Source organism: Corythoichthys intestinalis, chromosome 22, assembly GCF_030265065.1.
Source record: "Corythoichthys intestinalis isolate RoL2023-P3 chromosome 22, ASM3026506v1, whole genome shotgun sequence".
In the NCBI taxonomy this organism is placed as follows: Eukaryota; Metazoa; Chordata; class Actinopteri; order Syngnathiformes; family Syngnathidae; genus Corythoichthys; species Corythoichthys intestinalis.
In genome coordinates this window covers 35,038,785-35,057,091 of record NC_080416.1, presented here as the reverse complement: position 1 = coordinate 35,057,091, position 18,307 = coordinate 35,038,785, and the positions used below count along the sequence as shown (strand labels likewise).

The following is an 18,307-nucleotide window of genomic DNA, read 5'->3' as shown; positions in this document are numbered from 1 at the left end:
ATAATTCTGCTATGGCGGCATATCGACATATTGTTCTATCAAACACAACAGATGATTTGGCTTAAAATACAGCAGTTTCTTTTAAAGAGGAGTACAAGAGCAGAAACTGCTTTTTCAGTCTTGTCTGTGTTTTCCGCCATATATTTATGTTATTCAAGCAAATTGTTCTTTTAGGGGATTATTGGGATCAATAACTGACGCGTTGAGCTGGGCCAGTGGTTTTGATAGTGGGGCCAGTGAACTTCAATAAGAGAAATTATCTACTGGCCCTGGGTAATTTCCTTTATTGTCTAGGCAAGGCAAAGGCAAGGCAAATTTATTTATATAGCACAATTCAACACAAGGCAATTCAAAGTGCTTTACATCACATGAAGACCATAAAAATCACATTTAAATCAACACAACGTAAAAACCATTTAATCACAGAATAAAAATAAATAAATAAAAATAAAACAAAAATAAAAATAAAGCAAAAACTACTACTACTAATAATCATTGAAATCAGCAATGGAGATAAGCACAAGAGGAATAGAAGGCAGGTAGGTTGAAATATATAGACAGTTATGGATATGCAGTGCCAAACAAAAGCGTTTTTAGCCCTGATTTAAAGGAGCTAACAGTTTGAGCATACTTCAGACGTTCGGGTAACTTGTTCCAGAGGTGAGGAGCATAATAACTAAATGCTGCCTCACCCTGCTTGGTTCTTGTTCTTGGAACATGCAGAAGACCCGTTCCAGACGACCTTAGGGGTCTAGATGTCTCATAGGAATCTAACAAGTCAAGCATGTATTTTGGTCCAAGGCCATTAAGTGTTTTGTAGACGAGCAGTAGTATTTTATAGTCTATCCTTTGACTCACTGGAAGCCAGTGTAGCGATTTCAAAACCGGTGTAATGTGGTCCAGCTTCCTTGTATTTGTGAGGACTCTGGCTGCAGCATTCTGTACTAGCTACCCCTGTAATGCCTACATGAAACGGATCTGTGGCACAAAAAAGGTCGGGGACCTCTGCAGTAGGCTTCCAAGGAACAGAACCTTGTATTTATAATGAATGAATAATTTTTATCTCCCACCAGGAAAGTCAAATCAACTTCAAAGCTCTGAGGGCCAAGTTTCAGGAGGATGCTCTTCTGGCCAAGTCACAAAACACTGGTCCAATTTTAGCGGAAAAACCCAAAATGCTTTCGGGTGCCGGAGGCCACTGTGTTTCAGGGGTGAGCCGTATCAATCACTCCTCTAATAGCAAAACCGCAGTGGTTCCCAGAGTTTTTGTCAGAGATGAACTGCCAGGTCCTGGGGCAAAGCGCCCAATTTGTTTTCCACCTCAACCTTTGGCGAGCTCTCCTTCTTCTCAGCCCATTAATGAAGACGGCGCAAAAAGGCAATCACTGAAAGAACGATACACGCCTCCTGTGCCTCCCGTGCCTCCCGTCTTCTATTCTAAACAGTGGAAGACCGACCAGTTCACCAAAAAAGACTTGCAACAAGAAAAAGAGACGGCGAGAGAAATTACTCCTCCAATAAAATTCAGGAAGAGTAATTTGGTGCTTTCTTTTAAGTCATCTAAAGTATCAAAGTATAGCACGGAAAGTGAAGAGGAACCCTCATATGCTGAACTGACCACCAGACCTCGCCGTACTCCTGGCGAGCTGGGAAAAAGGGTTCAAGAAAAGCAGAACTCAAAAGATTGTGTTTCACTCCAAATAACCAGAGAATGTGGCCTCTTCAGTCCAGAAGTCTCTGTCACTCCATCGTCAACAGAGATGAATGTTGACTCTGGTAATTGCCTTGCCAGCACCCTGGAGAGGGCCAAGAAGTTTTCCCAGCACCACATATTGATTTACAATAAACCAAAGGCTCTACATTTATCTGACTTGGCATCAAGCGAGAGGACATTCCTTTCGCCGCCTAAGACTGACTTCACTGCACGTCCAACTCCAGTTGTCGGTCTCCCACACCTGGCTTGCATTTCTGCCCGTCCTTTCTCAAAAGTCAGCAACTCTGCTCGCGGTATGTTACAAACACTGCTCTGTAACTGTATGCATTTACTTTATATTTACTTGTTGATTTATAAATGTTTTCCCTAAAGAGCCTGCATTGACTAAGAAGTATCACCAGGATAAAGCGGAACCACCTTATACCACTGCTGAACTTACTTCCCATCCAAATAGTCAAAAGAATCTTCTGCCTGACTTGAAGTCACTGGGACCAAAGCCATTAAAGCCTCCCAGACCTCCATTAGTAGCACTTAGACGTTACTACCAACTGGCATTTAATGGTATGTTAACATTTTCAAAGTTTTTTTCCTCCTTTGTTACTTTCTTATCTTACTTATCTGGACATCGCAGTACTTTGGAGGTGTAAAGATGAACCAATTTCAATGGGTAATCGGTCCGTGATGTGTGAGATCCGAACACCTCGGTCTGAATAGGTAAAAAAACTACGAATGGTCCGACGACCCAGATTAACAGCTACAAATCTCTTTACTGATCCAGCTGCTTTACCACTGAGTGCGCTTTCACACTAGCCCTGCTTGGTCATTTTTAAACGGGCCAAAGTTGTTTTTCTCAGCTAGTCCGCTTTTTTTTTTGTAAATATGAACGTGCGTCCGAATTGTAGTTCGGACCAGACAAACGAACTCTGGTCCACTCAAAAATCTTGGGTCCGGTCCCTGCTTAAAGCGGGTATTCCGTTCCGGGGTCCAGAATGCCGTACTGGTATAAGATTCGGTGGTTTGATCCCGAAATTATGACGGCAACTGTCAAACCCTATGTTGAGGAAAAAAAACAACAACCTGCCAGGCTGCCACACACGCATGTCATCTCCAAAAAAAAAAAAAAAACCAAGCTTAAGCGATTTAAAAAAAAAAAAAAAAAAAAAAAAAAAAAAAAAGGGCAATGCAACACAAAATTTATCAGATCTTCAAGAGAAAGGAAAGGGTCGAAGAGACTTATTTGCTCTGATGGCGAGGTTCAGAACATCTTCCCTGAAAATGTGCACTTTGGACTTTTTTTTTTTTTTCCCTATTTGTGTTTGGTTACTTATTTATGTCATAATAATATATAAGAGTCAATGTTCGCGTGATCTTAAAAATTCACTGTGACTAATGTATGGTACTTAGCGGTATATCTTCATTATTATTAAAAAAAAATGTTTAGATTCTCTTCCATTTTAATGTACATTCTATGTCCTTAACTATTTAAAATTGAGATTTAGCATTCAGATGTGAGGAAATGAGGGGGAAACAAAAAAGAGATGGAGGTTGGGGTTACTGCTATTTTTGGTCATTTTTATTTTACAAATCATTGAAAAAAATACACTTTTGAATGAAAATCTTTTTTTTGTTTGTTTGTTGGCTGTAAAAGATGGCCCGGGATGTACAAAGGTAGAAGGAAAATATTTCAGAAGAGCATCTACAAAGAGAAGGAATGGAATGTTACATTACATTAGTCAAATAGCTGTTGATTGTCAAACCTTGCCTGGCACGGCCAGACTGTTCTCCATGTATTTTTCAAACACTGTGAGAATAGTCTGGGACCCAGCCCATTAACGGCCTCCAGAGCAAGCACAAAATCACCCGTCCAATCAGATTCGTTTATTTGGGTGACGTGTTCTTAACGAGTAACGTCACTCTTCCGCTTCGGAAGTCGTCTCCACAACAACACAGATGGCGAACAGGAGAGCCGAGAATATGTACCATTCCACATCGGTCGTTCACAAGACGAGTTTCAGGGGAAAATGCGTGCAGCAAATACCTGATAAGACAAAAGTTGGGCAAAACTGGTGATGCGAGAGAGTCCTGTTGGGAACCCCGGTTGGGAGCAAGAGTGCATGCTGTTGGGATTCGGGAACTCCGGTTTTATTAGCAGATATTCAAGGTAAGCATATTGCATTTTCAAACGTTTTCCCAATATAATTATGTAGATTGTTAGCATCCAGAGCTGTCGTGTGCTTTACATACAGTACAGGTCTTGTACATTGTAACGCGTGGTAGCTAGGATACATGTATAAAAGTACCAGAAAGGGGAGAAGCTTCCACTTGTGCACATTTATTCACAAAAAATAATATTTCCACCTTGACCACTCTTCACTTGGGAGCTCAACAGTACGCAAACACGCATTCCCTGACGAACTCCAACATTGTTGTAAGGTCCACGTCAGAGTCACTGTCGTCACTGTAGCGTGCCATAGTGCTTTAATTATTTAGTATGATTTGGGGAAAACTCCCACGAAGAATAGTCAACAAAAAACATAGCAATACTAATCCAAATCCGCGTTTTTTACTCACTCGAAGATCCAGGAATTAGACCGATCTCATGGCAATATCGCAGCCCGGTTAGGCCATTCCACAAAATAGACTGATCCGAAAAGCCGCTGTGGGACCGACGAATAAAAATAAATGGACAGATCCAAAACCATTATTGCAGACGCGATGGGACCCTTACTTGACTGAGGATCCAGGAAAAATGTTCGGACGCCAGTTGTAACGCGTGGTGGGTGGGATACATGCATACAGGGACCAAAAAGGGGGAGAGGCTTCCACTTATGCACATTTATTCACTAAAAATAATAATTCCACCTTGACCACTCACTTCACTCCCCTTTTTTCCATTTGACTAGAAATTGCATCCAAAAGCAGCACATCGTGGCATTTTACTTCGCGAGTTTAGGCAGCAATAAGCAATTGTTGAACACGCTACACATTCGGAAAGATACCAGTTACGTCATTTCTGCGAGCCCGCAAACCATGGCGCCAACTAACGGTCAAAATATGGACTAAATATTATAAAATATTGCCTTTGATTTAACATTTTATGTGTTTCTATCAATCAATCAACTTTATTTGTATAGCACATTTAAAAATCCACCAAGGAGACCAAAGTGCTTTACATAGCATAACACAGCAAAATTAAATCAACTTTGAAAGATAAAACAAACACATAAAATAAAATAAATAAAAGACGAGGTCATAAACTGTAATTGCACATTAAAAGCTGAAGAAAAATAAAATGTTTTAAGGCGTGATTTAAAATCCGTAAGTGAGGGGGCCTGTCTAATAGTAAGTGGTAATTGGTTCCACAGCCTGGGCGCCATCACCGCAAATGCACGGTCACCCCTAAGCTTCAGCCTTGATCTTGGGACTACTAGAAGCAGGTGGTCAGCTGATCTGAGGGTTCTGGTTGAAGCAGTTCTGACAGATATGGCGGCGCAAGATTATTCAAACATTTAAAACAAATAATAATATCTTAAAATGTATTCGGTAATGTACCGGGAGCCAGTGAAGAGATGCTAACAACATACAGGTATTTTAGTACAAGAGAACAATTGTGGTTTATTAGAGCCTGCTCACGCTTTCCATCCTCTTCCTTCTTTCGAAAGGCAGACAAGTCCGGCCACTTTGGAACCAACTTAGCCGAAAATTGGGGTAGGGACGTGCGCAGGTGTCTCCCCATCAAAAGCTGAGCTGGCGAGAGTCCATGTTCAAGCGGCGTGGCCCTGTAAGTCAGCAGCGCTCTTTGAAGATCATTGTCTTTTTTCCACTGGTCCTTGATGGTACGCACCGCACGTTCAGCTTCACCGTTGGCCTGGGGGTACTTTAGGCTGCTCGTGACATGAGAGAATTGGAATTTATTTGCGAACTCTTTGAACTGTTGTGACAAAAACTGTGGCCCATTATCTGATACATCAGTCTCAGGAGTCCCATGCCTAGCAAAGGCCTCTTTGACAGCTTTGATTGTGACCTCCACAGTCAAGTGTTAAAGTCGTGCCACTTCTTTGTACCTTGAGAAAAAGTCAACAATCAAAATGTACTGTTTCTTTGACCACTCGAACAAATCCATTCCCACCTTCTGCCATGGGCGATCCGGAAGTGGGGTAGATAGCAGTGGCTCACGGTTCTGAAGTCTATATTTTTGACATATTTCGCATTCACTCACCATGATGCCTATCTTTGTAGAGATGCCAGGCCACCAGACTGATTCCTTGGCCTTGGCCCTATATTTGGAAATCACTCGATAGCCTTCATGGGCACTGCGCAATATATCAGTTCTCAGAGATGGTGGGATCACAAGTCTATCACCTTTCAGAAGAAGGTCATGACGCACATTTAAATCCATTCTGTATTGGCAATTTAACCTGACCTCTTGGTCTAGGTCGCTTTTCTCTGGCCAACCAGCAAGACAAAAGTCCTTTACCTTTGCACACAGGCCATCTTCGTCTTGCGCTGACTTGATCTCTTCCAACCTTTTATCAGTGGCAGGAAGGCTGGATACCACAGTGTCCACAAAACCTCCACATCTTTCTCCAGCTGTAAATCCCACGCAGAAGGTGAGCCCTCCACCGGAGCGCGTGAAAGTGCGTCAGCAGTCACCAGAGATTTACCAGGAACATGGACAATTGTAAAAGAAAAACGTAGCAATCTAAGTCTAAATCTTAGGATGCGTGGCGGAAGATCATCCAAGCCTCTCGTACTCAGAGGAACGAGAGGTTTGTGGTCTGTCATCAGCGTAAACTGAAATCCAACAAGATGGGAAGAAAGGCCCACGTGACAGCGAGCGCTTCTTTTTCAATCTGCGCATAGCGCCTTTCAGTGTCCGTAAGTCCTCTTGAGATTTAGGTCACTGGATGCCACCGTTCATTTGACTGCTTTTGTTTGCGGATAGCGCCGATGCCAAATGGCAATGCATCTGCAGCAACTCTTGTTTCTGCTGTGTTTGAATATTGAGCGAGCACCTCAGGAGAGCTTAGTATCTCCTTTAATTTCTGGAACGCTGTTTGCTGTGGTTCTGTCCATATCGACTCATTTCTTTCCTTTTGCAGCTCCTTAAGTGGTATGGTGATAGTAGCCAAACGTGGAAGGAACTTGGCGAGATAATTTGCCATGCCCATGAGAGGCCTTACATCTTCCACACATTTTGGCTGCGGGAGCTGCTGGATAGCACGCACCTTGTTTGGGTCTGCTTCAATTCCATTTGCCAAAACTTTATGTCCAACAAACATAATCTCGTTCTTGGCAAACTCTCATTTCTCGTTGAGAGTGAGGCCTTCTTTTTGGAATTTTTGAAGTACTCCATGCAGTCTTTGATCATGCTCCTGTCTGTTCCTGCCATACACAAGTACGTCATCGGCATGACAGATCACCCCATCCAAATCTTCAAGCATCTGCGACATCCTCCTTTGGAAGTGCTCGGGTGCCGAAGCAATGCCAAAAGGTAAACGGTTAAATTGATACCTCCTAAAAGGCGTGATGAAAGTTGTGAGAGGCCGTGACTCTGGAGCAAGCGGGATCTGCCAAAATCTGGAACGAGCATCCAATTTTGCGAAAACTTTGGCGTCTTTCATCATAGCGATGGACTGATCCACTGCTGGAAGAATGTGACATTCTGTTTTTAGTGCTGTGTTCAAGGGCGTAAGGTCAACACATATTCTGGGTGGTTTATTTGCTGGTCTAGGGACAACAACAATGCCTGAGCACCATTCTTTGGGCTCGGTGACCTTTGAAATAACTCCCATGTCCTCCATTCTTCTGATCTCGTCTCTCACTGCATCCCTGAGGGGAAGAGGAATGCGTCAAGGAGCAGACAGGAATAGCCCCCTGTTGTAGCTCGATGCGATAAGGCTCCTTCAGTTTTCCTAAACCCTGAAAAACCTTTGGATAAGCTACTCTGAAGTCTTGCTCGGTGTTGTTGACTGTGTCCACTCTGTAAACCAAACCCAAAGCTTCACAAGCTGGTCTACTTAACAGTGGCTGAACTAGGCCTGACACCAGATAAACATCTTGAGATGTGCTGCGGCCTTTTGCTGCCAATTGTGCTGTGAAGTAACCTTTTGCTTCAAGTGGGTAACTAGCTGGTCCTAAAAGTTTCTTTTTAGGTGGCTGAAGCTCACCATCTCTTTTGGGTTTGTAAAGTCTCTCTGGCATTGAGGTAACATCAGCTCCTGTGTCAGGTTTAAAGAGAACATTTTCTCCATTTAGCATAATGTGTTCAACCCAGGGCTCTGACCTCAATGCGCCAATTTCCCCCAAAACCACACAATCTTCTTCGTCAAATTGGTCTTCTGTGACTTCTCTGAGCGCTACTGCATCCTTATTGCGACACACAGAAGCAACATGACCTTTTTCCTGGCATTTCCGGCACTGCGCTTCTCGGGCTGGGCACTCATTCCATGAGTGATTATCTTTACGACCACATCGGCCACACTCCTTCCCGACTTGCTTGACAGTCTTTTGTCCCTTCTTTGATGATTGCCAGGTCTGAGTAGTGCCTCTTTTCGTGTGTGCTTTTATTGTGTCCACATTCAGTCTATTATCATCTTTAGAGCTGTTATGTAAAATTGTTTGTTGCATCTTCACTGTTTCACACTGTCTCACTTTCTGTATGGCTTTACAAGTGTTAACTCCAGTCCATTTGTAGTTGTTCAGACAGTCTTTTGTCCTTTATTCCCACTACAATTCTGAGTTCCTCTTTAAGCACGCCAAATCCACAATTTTCTGCAAGCTTGTGTACAGCTGTGAAGAATGATTCAGCACATTCACCATCTTGTTGACGTCTAGAGTTGAACTGTCCACGTTAAAAAATGACATTGTGTTTTCCCACATAGTGATGTTCAAATGCTGCCTTAACTGCTTCATATTGCTTTTTCTCTTCAGCCGTTAATGACAAAACAGCTAAAACGTCATCAGCCGCATCCCCCATTGCATACAAAAGAGAGTTGACTTGATATTCCTCAGATTTACTGTCCAACACTGTCGCAATACGAAACCTTTTAAATCGTCTGATCCACTTTGGCCATTCTGACGGACTTGAAAAGTCAAACAGCTCCGGAGGAGAAAACTGTACAGCAGTCGCCATCTCTGTTGTTGAATCCCTGGTTAATCAATGTTCAGAATTCACACTTGACGCCGCTCCTCGCTGGATTTTTTTTTTTCCTCCTCCGAAAACACGCCAGGCGGGGCCGTATTATGGCAACGCTCGTCCCCTTAGCCGCCTAGCAGCTAACTCGTAGCTCTCTGCGTTCGCCTTATTTGTGGTCTTTTTCGGCGAATATAACTACACGAAAACTTCTTCTGGCAGTTAACTATATTGACCCCACGATGCCGTGAGGACTAGCAGTTCGCCACTTCTAACACCATGTATATATACCACTCAGCACACCAGGTGGACATCTTAACAGCATTTATTCTCGCAGTCGGACATCCGGACATTGATGACGTCACCAGCCACAACAAAGCGTTGCCATATTGAAATAGGGGCAAAAGAGGAGTCACAAGCAGTTGCTCTGTCGTGCACTGTAATACAAACGCATTGAACTTTCATCTTATTTGCGGTCTTTTTTCCGTCGGAATGACTAAAAGTTGCTGTGTTGCGGGTTGTCACACAAGGAAGAGTTCGGAGCCGCATTTGAAGTTCTTCACTCTTCCTTGTGAGAAGAAAAGGACAAACAAATGGCTGAAAGCAATTAATCGAGGAACAGTGAAAGAAGACATTTCCGTGGACTATTCTCGTCTGTGGGAACCTAAATCCAATCACATTTGCATTTGCAGCCGACATTTTATTACTGGTGAGTAAACTTTAATTGAATCCCCCCCCCATTAGCTGCTAGGATTCAATAGACTAGCAGTGGTTATCATGACTAGGGATGGGAATTGATAGGATTTTTACGATTCCGATTCCATTATCGATATTGCTTAACGATTCGATTCTTTATCGATTCTCTTATCGATTCTAATTTGGGGAAAAAGGAAGAACAAACGTTTTGATTGGCATCGAGTTTGTTTAATCAGAAGTCACAACCTTACAAACTCACAACGAGATCAAAAGAGGCCCAAAGCCTCAATGTTAACTGTGGCAATAAGTGGCAAATACACAAGAATGTGTAACATTTTACTGAAACATTTATCTAATAGAAATAAAAAAATATTGGTATATATATATAGGCAGATAGGTTTTTGTTCTGCCTTTGGCAATATGTGTTAAAGCAGGGGTCCCCAAACTTTTTCCTGTGAGGGCCACATAACTTTTCCCTTCTCTGATGAGGGGCCGGGGTCAGTTTGTTACAGAAAAAGTGTGACGATTGCAGAAGTGCATAAATGTAAAAAATTATTGTTTTTCAGAAAGCCACAATCAAATAACCCTTTCTGGATTCTTTATAATAATAATAATAATAATTAATAATAAAAACACTATTAATCAAATAGATAATAACCAAATAACCCTCTCTGAATTCTTCAAGGAAAAGGCCAGAAAATAAATAACACGATTGAGGAAAAAAAAAAAAAAAAATCAAAATGGCCGGACCAAATGTGGAGGCGGGCCATATTTGGGCCGCGGGCCGCAGTTTGAGGACCACTGGAGCGCGCATACACCCAAAGAAGAAATGGCGCATCCAAGTGAGTGAGAGAGGGAAACACTTCTACGAGCCTACGTTATTTGTTAATGTTAATATCTACAGAGGCAACGCCTGTATGTATCATCTTTTGTGTTGTTGTTGTTGTGTTTCCACTCGCGATCGGACACTTAAGTCCAGTTGTGTAGTGGTTTGAACGATGTGCTAATGCTAGCGAACGAATGCTAACCATACTGTTATTAGCAGCTAATCATCGCTGATTTACTTTGATGCAAACCTGTTTGTTATTGGGGACGAAATTGATTTGTTTCATTTCTATTCTTAGTTTCACTCTTCAAGTGATGGTTGAATAAAGTCAGCAAATTATACCAACGTCTTCTGCATCGTCATTTGGGAGTTTAGCTAACTGTATAGCCGGGACTTTGTACTGTGAAGACACACTTTCAAGCGTTTGAACCTACTTGCTGTCATTGTTATGTTTATGGCTGCAATGCTCGTGCTTACCCGTCGTAACCTTTCATTTTCACACTCTTTCCTGGTGAAGTGTAGTCAAACTTTGGAGCGAGTGGTTCTTGGCGCCATGCTAGTTTGATGCATTTGGACAACAAGACAGTCACGACGCAATATGCGTCTTCAGGACTCGTTAAAGGGATCGTTAAGGCTTTTTCATTGTGATGTCGAGGCCTCGAAACACTCGGAACCGGTTCCGAATTGGAATCGGATTTCGATTCCCATCCCTAATCATGACCGTAACCGTCAACTCGCAAAGCGTTATTTTTCTTCTGCCGTGAACTGCTCAGATTAATTAATCGGTATATTATTGGCCCGGTGGGAATTGGTTATTTTGCAGTGACGTGTTCACGGCTAAATAACGCTTGGAGGTGAATTACCGGTTACGGCAAAAATAATCACTCCGTATATACTACCAGTTTTCTTAGTCCCACACAGTACATATTCCATGTAACTGATAAAGGTCAACTTACTGAGTGACTTTATGAGGGAATTGTAGATGTTTCCGAACTCCACTGCTGGCCATTCCTTTGGATTGTTCATCCAGCTATCAGCTGCGACTTTGTATGGGCAGATTTGCAAGCCAATACACGGTCATTTTAAATTGTATCGCCTCCTCGCGTCTGTCGGCATTGACTCGTGATAATAGTAAGCCATGTTTAAGATATTTTTATGAAAAAAGACTCAAAACACACCTGAAATATACGAATTTCAGACATTTGTCTAAGGAATGTTTAGCTGTGCGTGCCCCCTTCTCAAAATGGCGACACGTTGCTAAGCGAGGTGACGTCATCGTGACATCATGCCGACGTCCTCTATTTAACTTCCTGACTCCCCCCCCCCCCCCCCCCCCCCCCCCCCCCAAGCTTCATGGGAGATGTACTTCACTCTCACTACTGCTACATCTTTGACGGGCGTACTTAAAAGAAAATAAATTCTTGAAGCACTGCAACTACACAGGACTATCCAATAATAATTAATTAAATAATATAACCAAAAAAATTTGAATTTTTTTTTTTACATGAGCGGGAATGCCATTTTAATGAATTAATGACACATTTAATAACAAATGTTGTCATTTAAATACATGGGACCTTTAGTCCCCCATATTTAATGGTGTATTTATTTAATTAACCTTGGCACTTTTAGTCAAGGCAAATTTATTTGAAAAGCACAATTAATCATAAGGTAAAAGTGGTTCACATCACATTAAATTCAGCAAGACAATTTAGTCCCCCATACACTTTGTCCAACTTCGTCTAAAATAGGCGGGGAAGTAAATTTAACTGAAACTAATCCACAGCTGGCTGAATACTGAAAATACTTCTAAAACAACAGTTTGACTAATGATACAGTATAATTTAGCTTTAGCAGTATTTCATATAAACTGTAAATAACCGGTAGCTTGCAGTTGCGCTAAGTATACTGTTTATCCCTTTGAAATCCTCTCAACAAACCTGCTATGCTCCTCTTCTTCCTTTTCTCCTCTTCTTTCTAAAGTGCGACCCGGAGGGCTTTTGTCTTTTCATGACATCGTCTCGTCACTGTAATGTCGCTCAATTACGGAGGCTAAAAATAGCACCTTCAGGTAGCTCGCTGGTCTGCTGGGTGGTGAGTGGGACTAGGGTCTGTGGTGAAATTACCGCATTACAGGAAACGGTCAAATGGGCAGAGGGCACACTAGAAAAATTATTTCATTATTATTTAAAGACTTATTACGATGTTTTGTTGTTCTTATGTATTATTGTCTTGTATATATTTTTTTAAATACCGCCATCATCAAATATTACTTGAACATTTTTCTTGACGCTCTTTTGGACACTGCAGCGCCCCTAGGCATTTGCCTAGCTGACCTTATGGACGGCACGGGTCTGCTGTAGTCGGCAGCCTACAATCTACACCCACATGATGTTACGCTAGATATCACATGCATATAGAACTAGATGAGAAATGACACTCGGCAGCGTTGGCAAATCTATAGAAAAGTAGATGCGAAATGATACTCGCCTGCATTGGTAAACAGCCGCCACCTTAAAGCAGTAGACTTCTCAGCAAAGCTCTGTTGTAGAGAACCTTCCTAGAGAACCTAAGTAACTTTTTATCTAATATACTCCTAAATCGGCAAAATCTTGACTTGAATCTATCATTAAATGACTAAACAGTTTTCAAACTTTCACATATCAACAGTAGACAGAATGGAACTAATGCAATAACAGGAGCAATTTTAACAACTTTAATGGTTGATTCACAACATTAGATGACTTCCAAAAATTGGAAAGGTTACTCTCTAGTTATCGCAATATCAACAATTTCCCTGTGTCTAGTTAAGTTTAGGTTTAGGGTAAAGAATTGGGATAGGGCCAATTGTCCCAAAAACCCTTTGAACTTCACAGTGTGTGGTGTTTTTTTGTTTGCTTGAATGAAAAAAAAAAACATGAAAAGTAACACTAGTTACTTTGCCAAGTAACTAATTACTCTTACATTCAGGTAACTGAGTAACTCAATTACTTTTGGGGAGAAGTAATTTGTAACTGTAATTAATTACTTTTTTAAAGTAAGATTAACAACACTGTCCAAAGGTGCTAAATAAACAAGTTACATCATAAACATACATGTCAACACAAATGTGGCGTAGATTAATTAACGACATGGCGAAGATGTTAACAGTGAGAGAGCAGTGTGCATTTGTGGTGTGCAGTTAACATGTGTCTGAGAACTTTTCTACATGTGTTTACTTTGCATTCACGGCCACCGGTAAGAAGTTTTAGCCAGTTTCACCCCTGCTAATGCTACTTTAGGTGGAGCGTCACGGCACCACACTAAGACGCTCCACGCTCCCTTCTCTCCCAGTAGGGAGGTATTTCCTCTTCTAAATTTGTCCAATCAATGAGTGTGCTTTTTGTTCACGTGATGCTACTCGGAGAGTTCAGTTGGCGCATTGTGAATACTGAACCTTTTCAACAAGTCATTTGCAAGTGTTGTTGCGAGGTAACAACCCTCCAACCAGACCCTGGTCCTCTTGGTCTAATGTGAAAGCGCCGAATAGAAGAAGAAAGAATAGTGACCCCAATTGGACCATAGACTGTAAATCGAGATATGAATGGAATCATTTTTTAGCGAAAGATTTACACACCCATACTGCACAGTATGTTATTTGGACTGCTATTTCTGCATGATTGTGTTGAGAACGGACAACTGCTCAATTATTGCTATTTCTCTTCATAGAGGTGTTAAAAGATACTATTCAAGAGCCAACTACAGTTCCAATTCAAGTGCCAACTAAAGTTCCAGAGTCAGAAAAGCCAATATGCAGTGCTATCCTGAATGCTCCAATGTTTCCCGACTTCAAGAACACAGAGATGGAGCCTATGGATAGTGAAGCTGTAGATTTTGCCACTCTAGACCTAGAGCCCCTACATTTGGGAGGCTTTAGCACTCCGCCTCCAGCGCCAACTGACTGTATATCCAAGGCTTCCCAATCTGACTTGTGCCTTTCCACGGGACTCAATGAAATCCGTGCTGTTCCACAGTTAAAACGTGGCAGAATACTTCCTCCTTTAAACAGTTTGCCTGAGCCATCATCAAATCTGACGGAGTCCATCAGACAGGACCAAAGGAGCAAAGGTGAGGATGTGATGGTACCTTCTCCCCAGACCTCTCAGACCAACAAGGCTGGACAGTCAGTTGAGTCCCAATCTGCCCGAGATGAAACGGAGCTCGGCCTTCAAGCAATCTTATCTAAAGATGATATTCACACGCATACAAGGTGAAAATGAGAATAGAAATGTTCAAACGTACAAGTCATTTTAATGGATTTGTTTTTTTTCAGCGAACAAAACTATGAGTGTGATAATGTGTATGAAGATGTGGAAAGCATCAGCAAATTCTTCTTTTGCCAGAATTCACACAAGCAGAAAGGCCACCTTAAAAGTTGAGATCATTCCTTAATGTAATTTTTTCAAATTTACCCTGACCGAATTTAAGTGTAACCCTCTGTTACAGATCCATATGCTGACAACAGCCTTCCTGCGGTAAATAATCTTACATCTGAATGATTGCATTTGACAATTCTAATTCGTTTTGTCACTTCCATCATCTTTGCTACTAATTAATGTATATTTTTTACTTCAAGAAAGAAGAGACGTCCCATACTTGGCCACGAAAACCATGGTACGAGCAACTTTTCTTCTCACAGATTTTTCTGACGATGAGGCGTCCCAAAAATCCTTTATTTTTCCCCAAAACTGACAGTGCGCCTTATTATCCAGTGCACTTTTTGTCTGAATTGTGCTTGCGCTGGAACCTACTAGTATTCTGTTGTAGCATAACTGTTTTACACTGCTCCAGACACATGTTCACCATTGTTCAAACACTTAAATTAAACAAAAAATAAATAAGATTACAATGTTAAAAGATAAAAACATATGACAAATGCAGTACATTGATGCACTAATGCCACTTATAATCAGTACACCTAATACAAGGGAGTCCTCGGGTTACAAAGTACTCGATCTGTGACATTTTGACTCTACAACGCCCGTGCCCCATGTGCCATTTAGTGCTTAGCTAGTGCATAGTGCTTGTTTATGTTTGTGCGCAGGGAAAATCTTTGCCTTTTTCACCTTCCTTTTTTCCACATTATGGCCCCAAAGAAGAAAGCTGGGTCTTCTTGATCCAGCCAAAAGAAAAGCAATTACTATGGAATTGACGCTTAATAACATAAAAAGTACACTGAGAAGAGGGACACCGACAAACATCATTAAAGACATGCTGCTGTGCCTTGCTTATCACCCAATGCAATTTTGTGTTCACACAGACCTTAGGTCGCCAACAGTCAGTGTTGGTAATAACGGCAACGCTGTTACCATTAGTGAGGATGCGAAGGGGCGCGTTAATACAATTTGGTTGAATGAAGTGCGAGTTGTCTGATTTTGTCACGTATTAGCTGCCTGCCTGGAGAGAGCAGAGCTGGAGCGGGGAGGAGGGAAGGGGGTGGTGACGCCGTTGCAAACGTGATGATGATTAGCTAGGTGGGCGGATCATGCCCTGCTTCACTGTACGCTCTGGCAAACACAACAATACCACGATAATGGCAACAAGCCAGGTAATTTCAAAGGTAATGTTCTCAAACTTTAATTATTTTCAATAGTTAATGTTGTTACTTTACGTAATATTTAAGGATAGTTTTCTCCTTATTGTGCAGAAGGTCTAACAAAGTCAGTGTTGTTAATAACGGTGTTGGAGTGTATCGGCGTTACAAACGGAGTTATTTTTGTCAGTAGCGAATAATCTAATAACTTTTCATCTTTGCCATCTAGGGCTGTTCGGTCCCTGTACGACCGGTGTTCTGCCAAAATCTCCTACATCGGCGAAACGTCCTACATTAGTCGAATTTGACATCCAAAGTACTACCGTGCGCTCTAAATCTGTTTTGTATAGATGCATACAGGCATAACATACTAAAAAAATGCCTGAAGAAAATACTTAAATGTAGTCATATCAAATAAGGATGGTTTAAATTTGCTACGTGACTAATGTGGTCAACTGCTTCAAAGCTAACACAAAAAAAAACAATGGTTAAAAGTATTAGAGGGTAATACATGCAAAAAGTATCTTTGAGGCAGTAAAAAGGTTCTAAAAACCTAAATAAAAACAAAAATAGTGAGTTCTCGCCGCTTCTAACCGATGTGCGCATGCCTGCGGATGCTTGCGCAAGCGTGCTGAGCATTGTGTATGACGTTTCGCCGCGTAGTAAGGAATGGCCGAACACCGGTGCCAGAATTTGGTCCGCATTGCCGGCAGTAAGTCTAATTCGTTCACAGTGAGGGTAGGACTCCGCCAAGGCTGCCCTTTGTCACTGATTCTGTTCAGAATTTTTATGGACAGAATTTCTAGCCGCAGCCCAAGCGTTGAGGTGGTTCGATATGGTGGCCTCTGCATTGCATTTCTGCTTTTCGCAGATGATGTGGTGCTGTTGGCTTCATCAAGCCGTGACCTCCAACTCTCACTAGAGCGGTTCACAGTCGAGTGTGAAGCGGTTGGGATGAAGATCAGCACCTCCAAATCAGAGACCGTGGTACTCAGTCGGAAAAGGGGATGAGATCTTGCCCCAAGTGGAGGTGTTCAAGTATCTTGGGGTATTGTTCATGAGTGTGAGTAGGAGGGAGCAGGAGATCGACAGGTGGATCAGTGCAGCGTCTGCAGTAATGGGGACTCTGCACCAGTCCATCATGGTGAAGGAGCTGAGCCAACAGGCAAAGCTCTTGATTTACCAGTCGATCTACGTTCCTTACCCTCACCTATTGTCACGACCTGTGGGTCATGACCGAAAGAACAAGATCCCGGATACAAGCGGCCGAAATGAGTTTCCTCCGCAGGGTGTCCGGGCTATCCCTTAGAGATAGGGTGAGAAGCTCGGTCATCCGGGAGGGACTCGACGTCAAGTAACTATTCCTCTGCCTTGAGAGGAGCCAGCTGAGGTGGCTCGGGTATCTGGCACGAATGCCTCCTGGGCGCCTACCTGGAGAGGTGTTCCAGGCATGTCCCACTGGCGGGAGGCCCCGGGGACAACCCAGGACACGCTAGAGAGGCTGTCTCTCGGCTGGCCTAGGAACGCCTTGGGATCCCGCCGGAGGAGCTGGTTGAAGTGGCTGGGGAGAGGGAAGTCTGGGCTTCCCTGCTGAAGCTGCTGCCCCTGCGACCTGATTAAGCGGCAGATGATGGTACGATATAGTACTTTTCCCATCTTTGCAACGCCGTTATTGAAGATGTAAAGGTGTGCGTTAGTACAATTTGGTTGAATAACGCGAGATATATCTGAGATACACGGAGAGAGCAGAGCGGGAGGAGGGAAGGGGATTGTAACGCCATTGCGAACGCAAAGCTAGGTGGTCAGGAGCAATAGCATGGCATCCGCGTTCTCGTTAGCATGAGCGAGGCGAGCGTCATCTTAAAATCTCGTAAACTTTTTTTTTTTTTTTTTTTTTTTTTTAACATACAGTTCGTTGCGTTCAGGTGGGTACAATTAATTGAAAATAATTGAATGTTTTTCTCTTGAGTATGCATTATCTAAGTGGGTGTTGTCCTTGTAGATGCTACAAAATAATAATAATTTGTCTTTGTTTTTTATTATCAAATAGTCACTTGCCCTAAACTGTTCTTGAGTGACGTATCTACAAACCATGTCTGATTTTTTTTTTTAAATCAACACAAGAATGATGAGATTCAGAGCCTCACCTGCGTATTGAAAAATACTAATATATTTATATATATATATATAATTGGGGTGTGACAGTACACACAACTCACGATTCAGTATGTACCTTGGTACGGGGGTCACGATTTGGTACTGGTTCAGTACAGCAGAATTATTATTATTTTTTTTTTTTATTTCTTACTGCATTTGAAAGTTCGTTTGTATACCTTAACGCTCTTATATAGGTGAAAATTTTAA

The 18,307-nt window shown here is 42.2% G+C and overlaps 1 protein-coding gene across 1 annotated transcript in view; it reads left to right on the top strand.

Annotated features, from left to right (window-relative positions):
- si:ch211-188c16.1 (uncharacterized protein LOC562677 homolog) overlaps positions 1-18,307 on the top strand; it is a 62,642-nt gene that overhangs the window by 16,062 nt on the left and 28,273 nt on the right. Inside the window, exons 2-7 of the mRNA XM_057827530.1 lie at positions 1,074-2,007; positions 2,087-2,275; positions 14,080-14,620; positions 14,684-14,784; positions 14,857-14,885; positions 14,987-15,024. Of these exons, the coding sequence (XP_057683513.1) occupies positions 1,074-2,007; positions 2,087-2,275; positions 14,080-14,620; positions 14,684-14,784; positions 14,857-14,885; positions 14,987-15,024 (1,832 nt within the window). The remainder of the gene's footprint in view (positions 1-1,073; positions 2,008-2,086; positions 2,276-14,079; positions 14,621-14,683; positions 14,785-14,856; positions 14,886-14,986; positions 15,025-18,307) is intronic.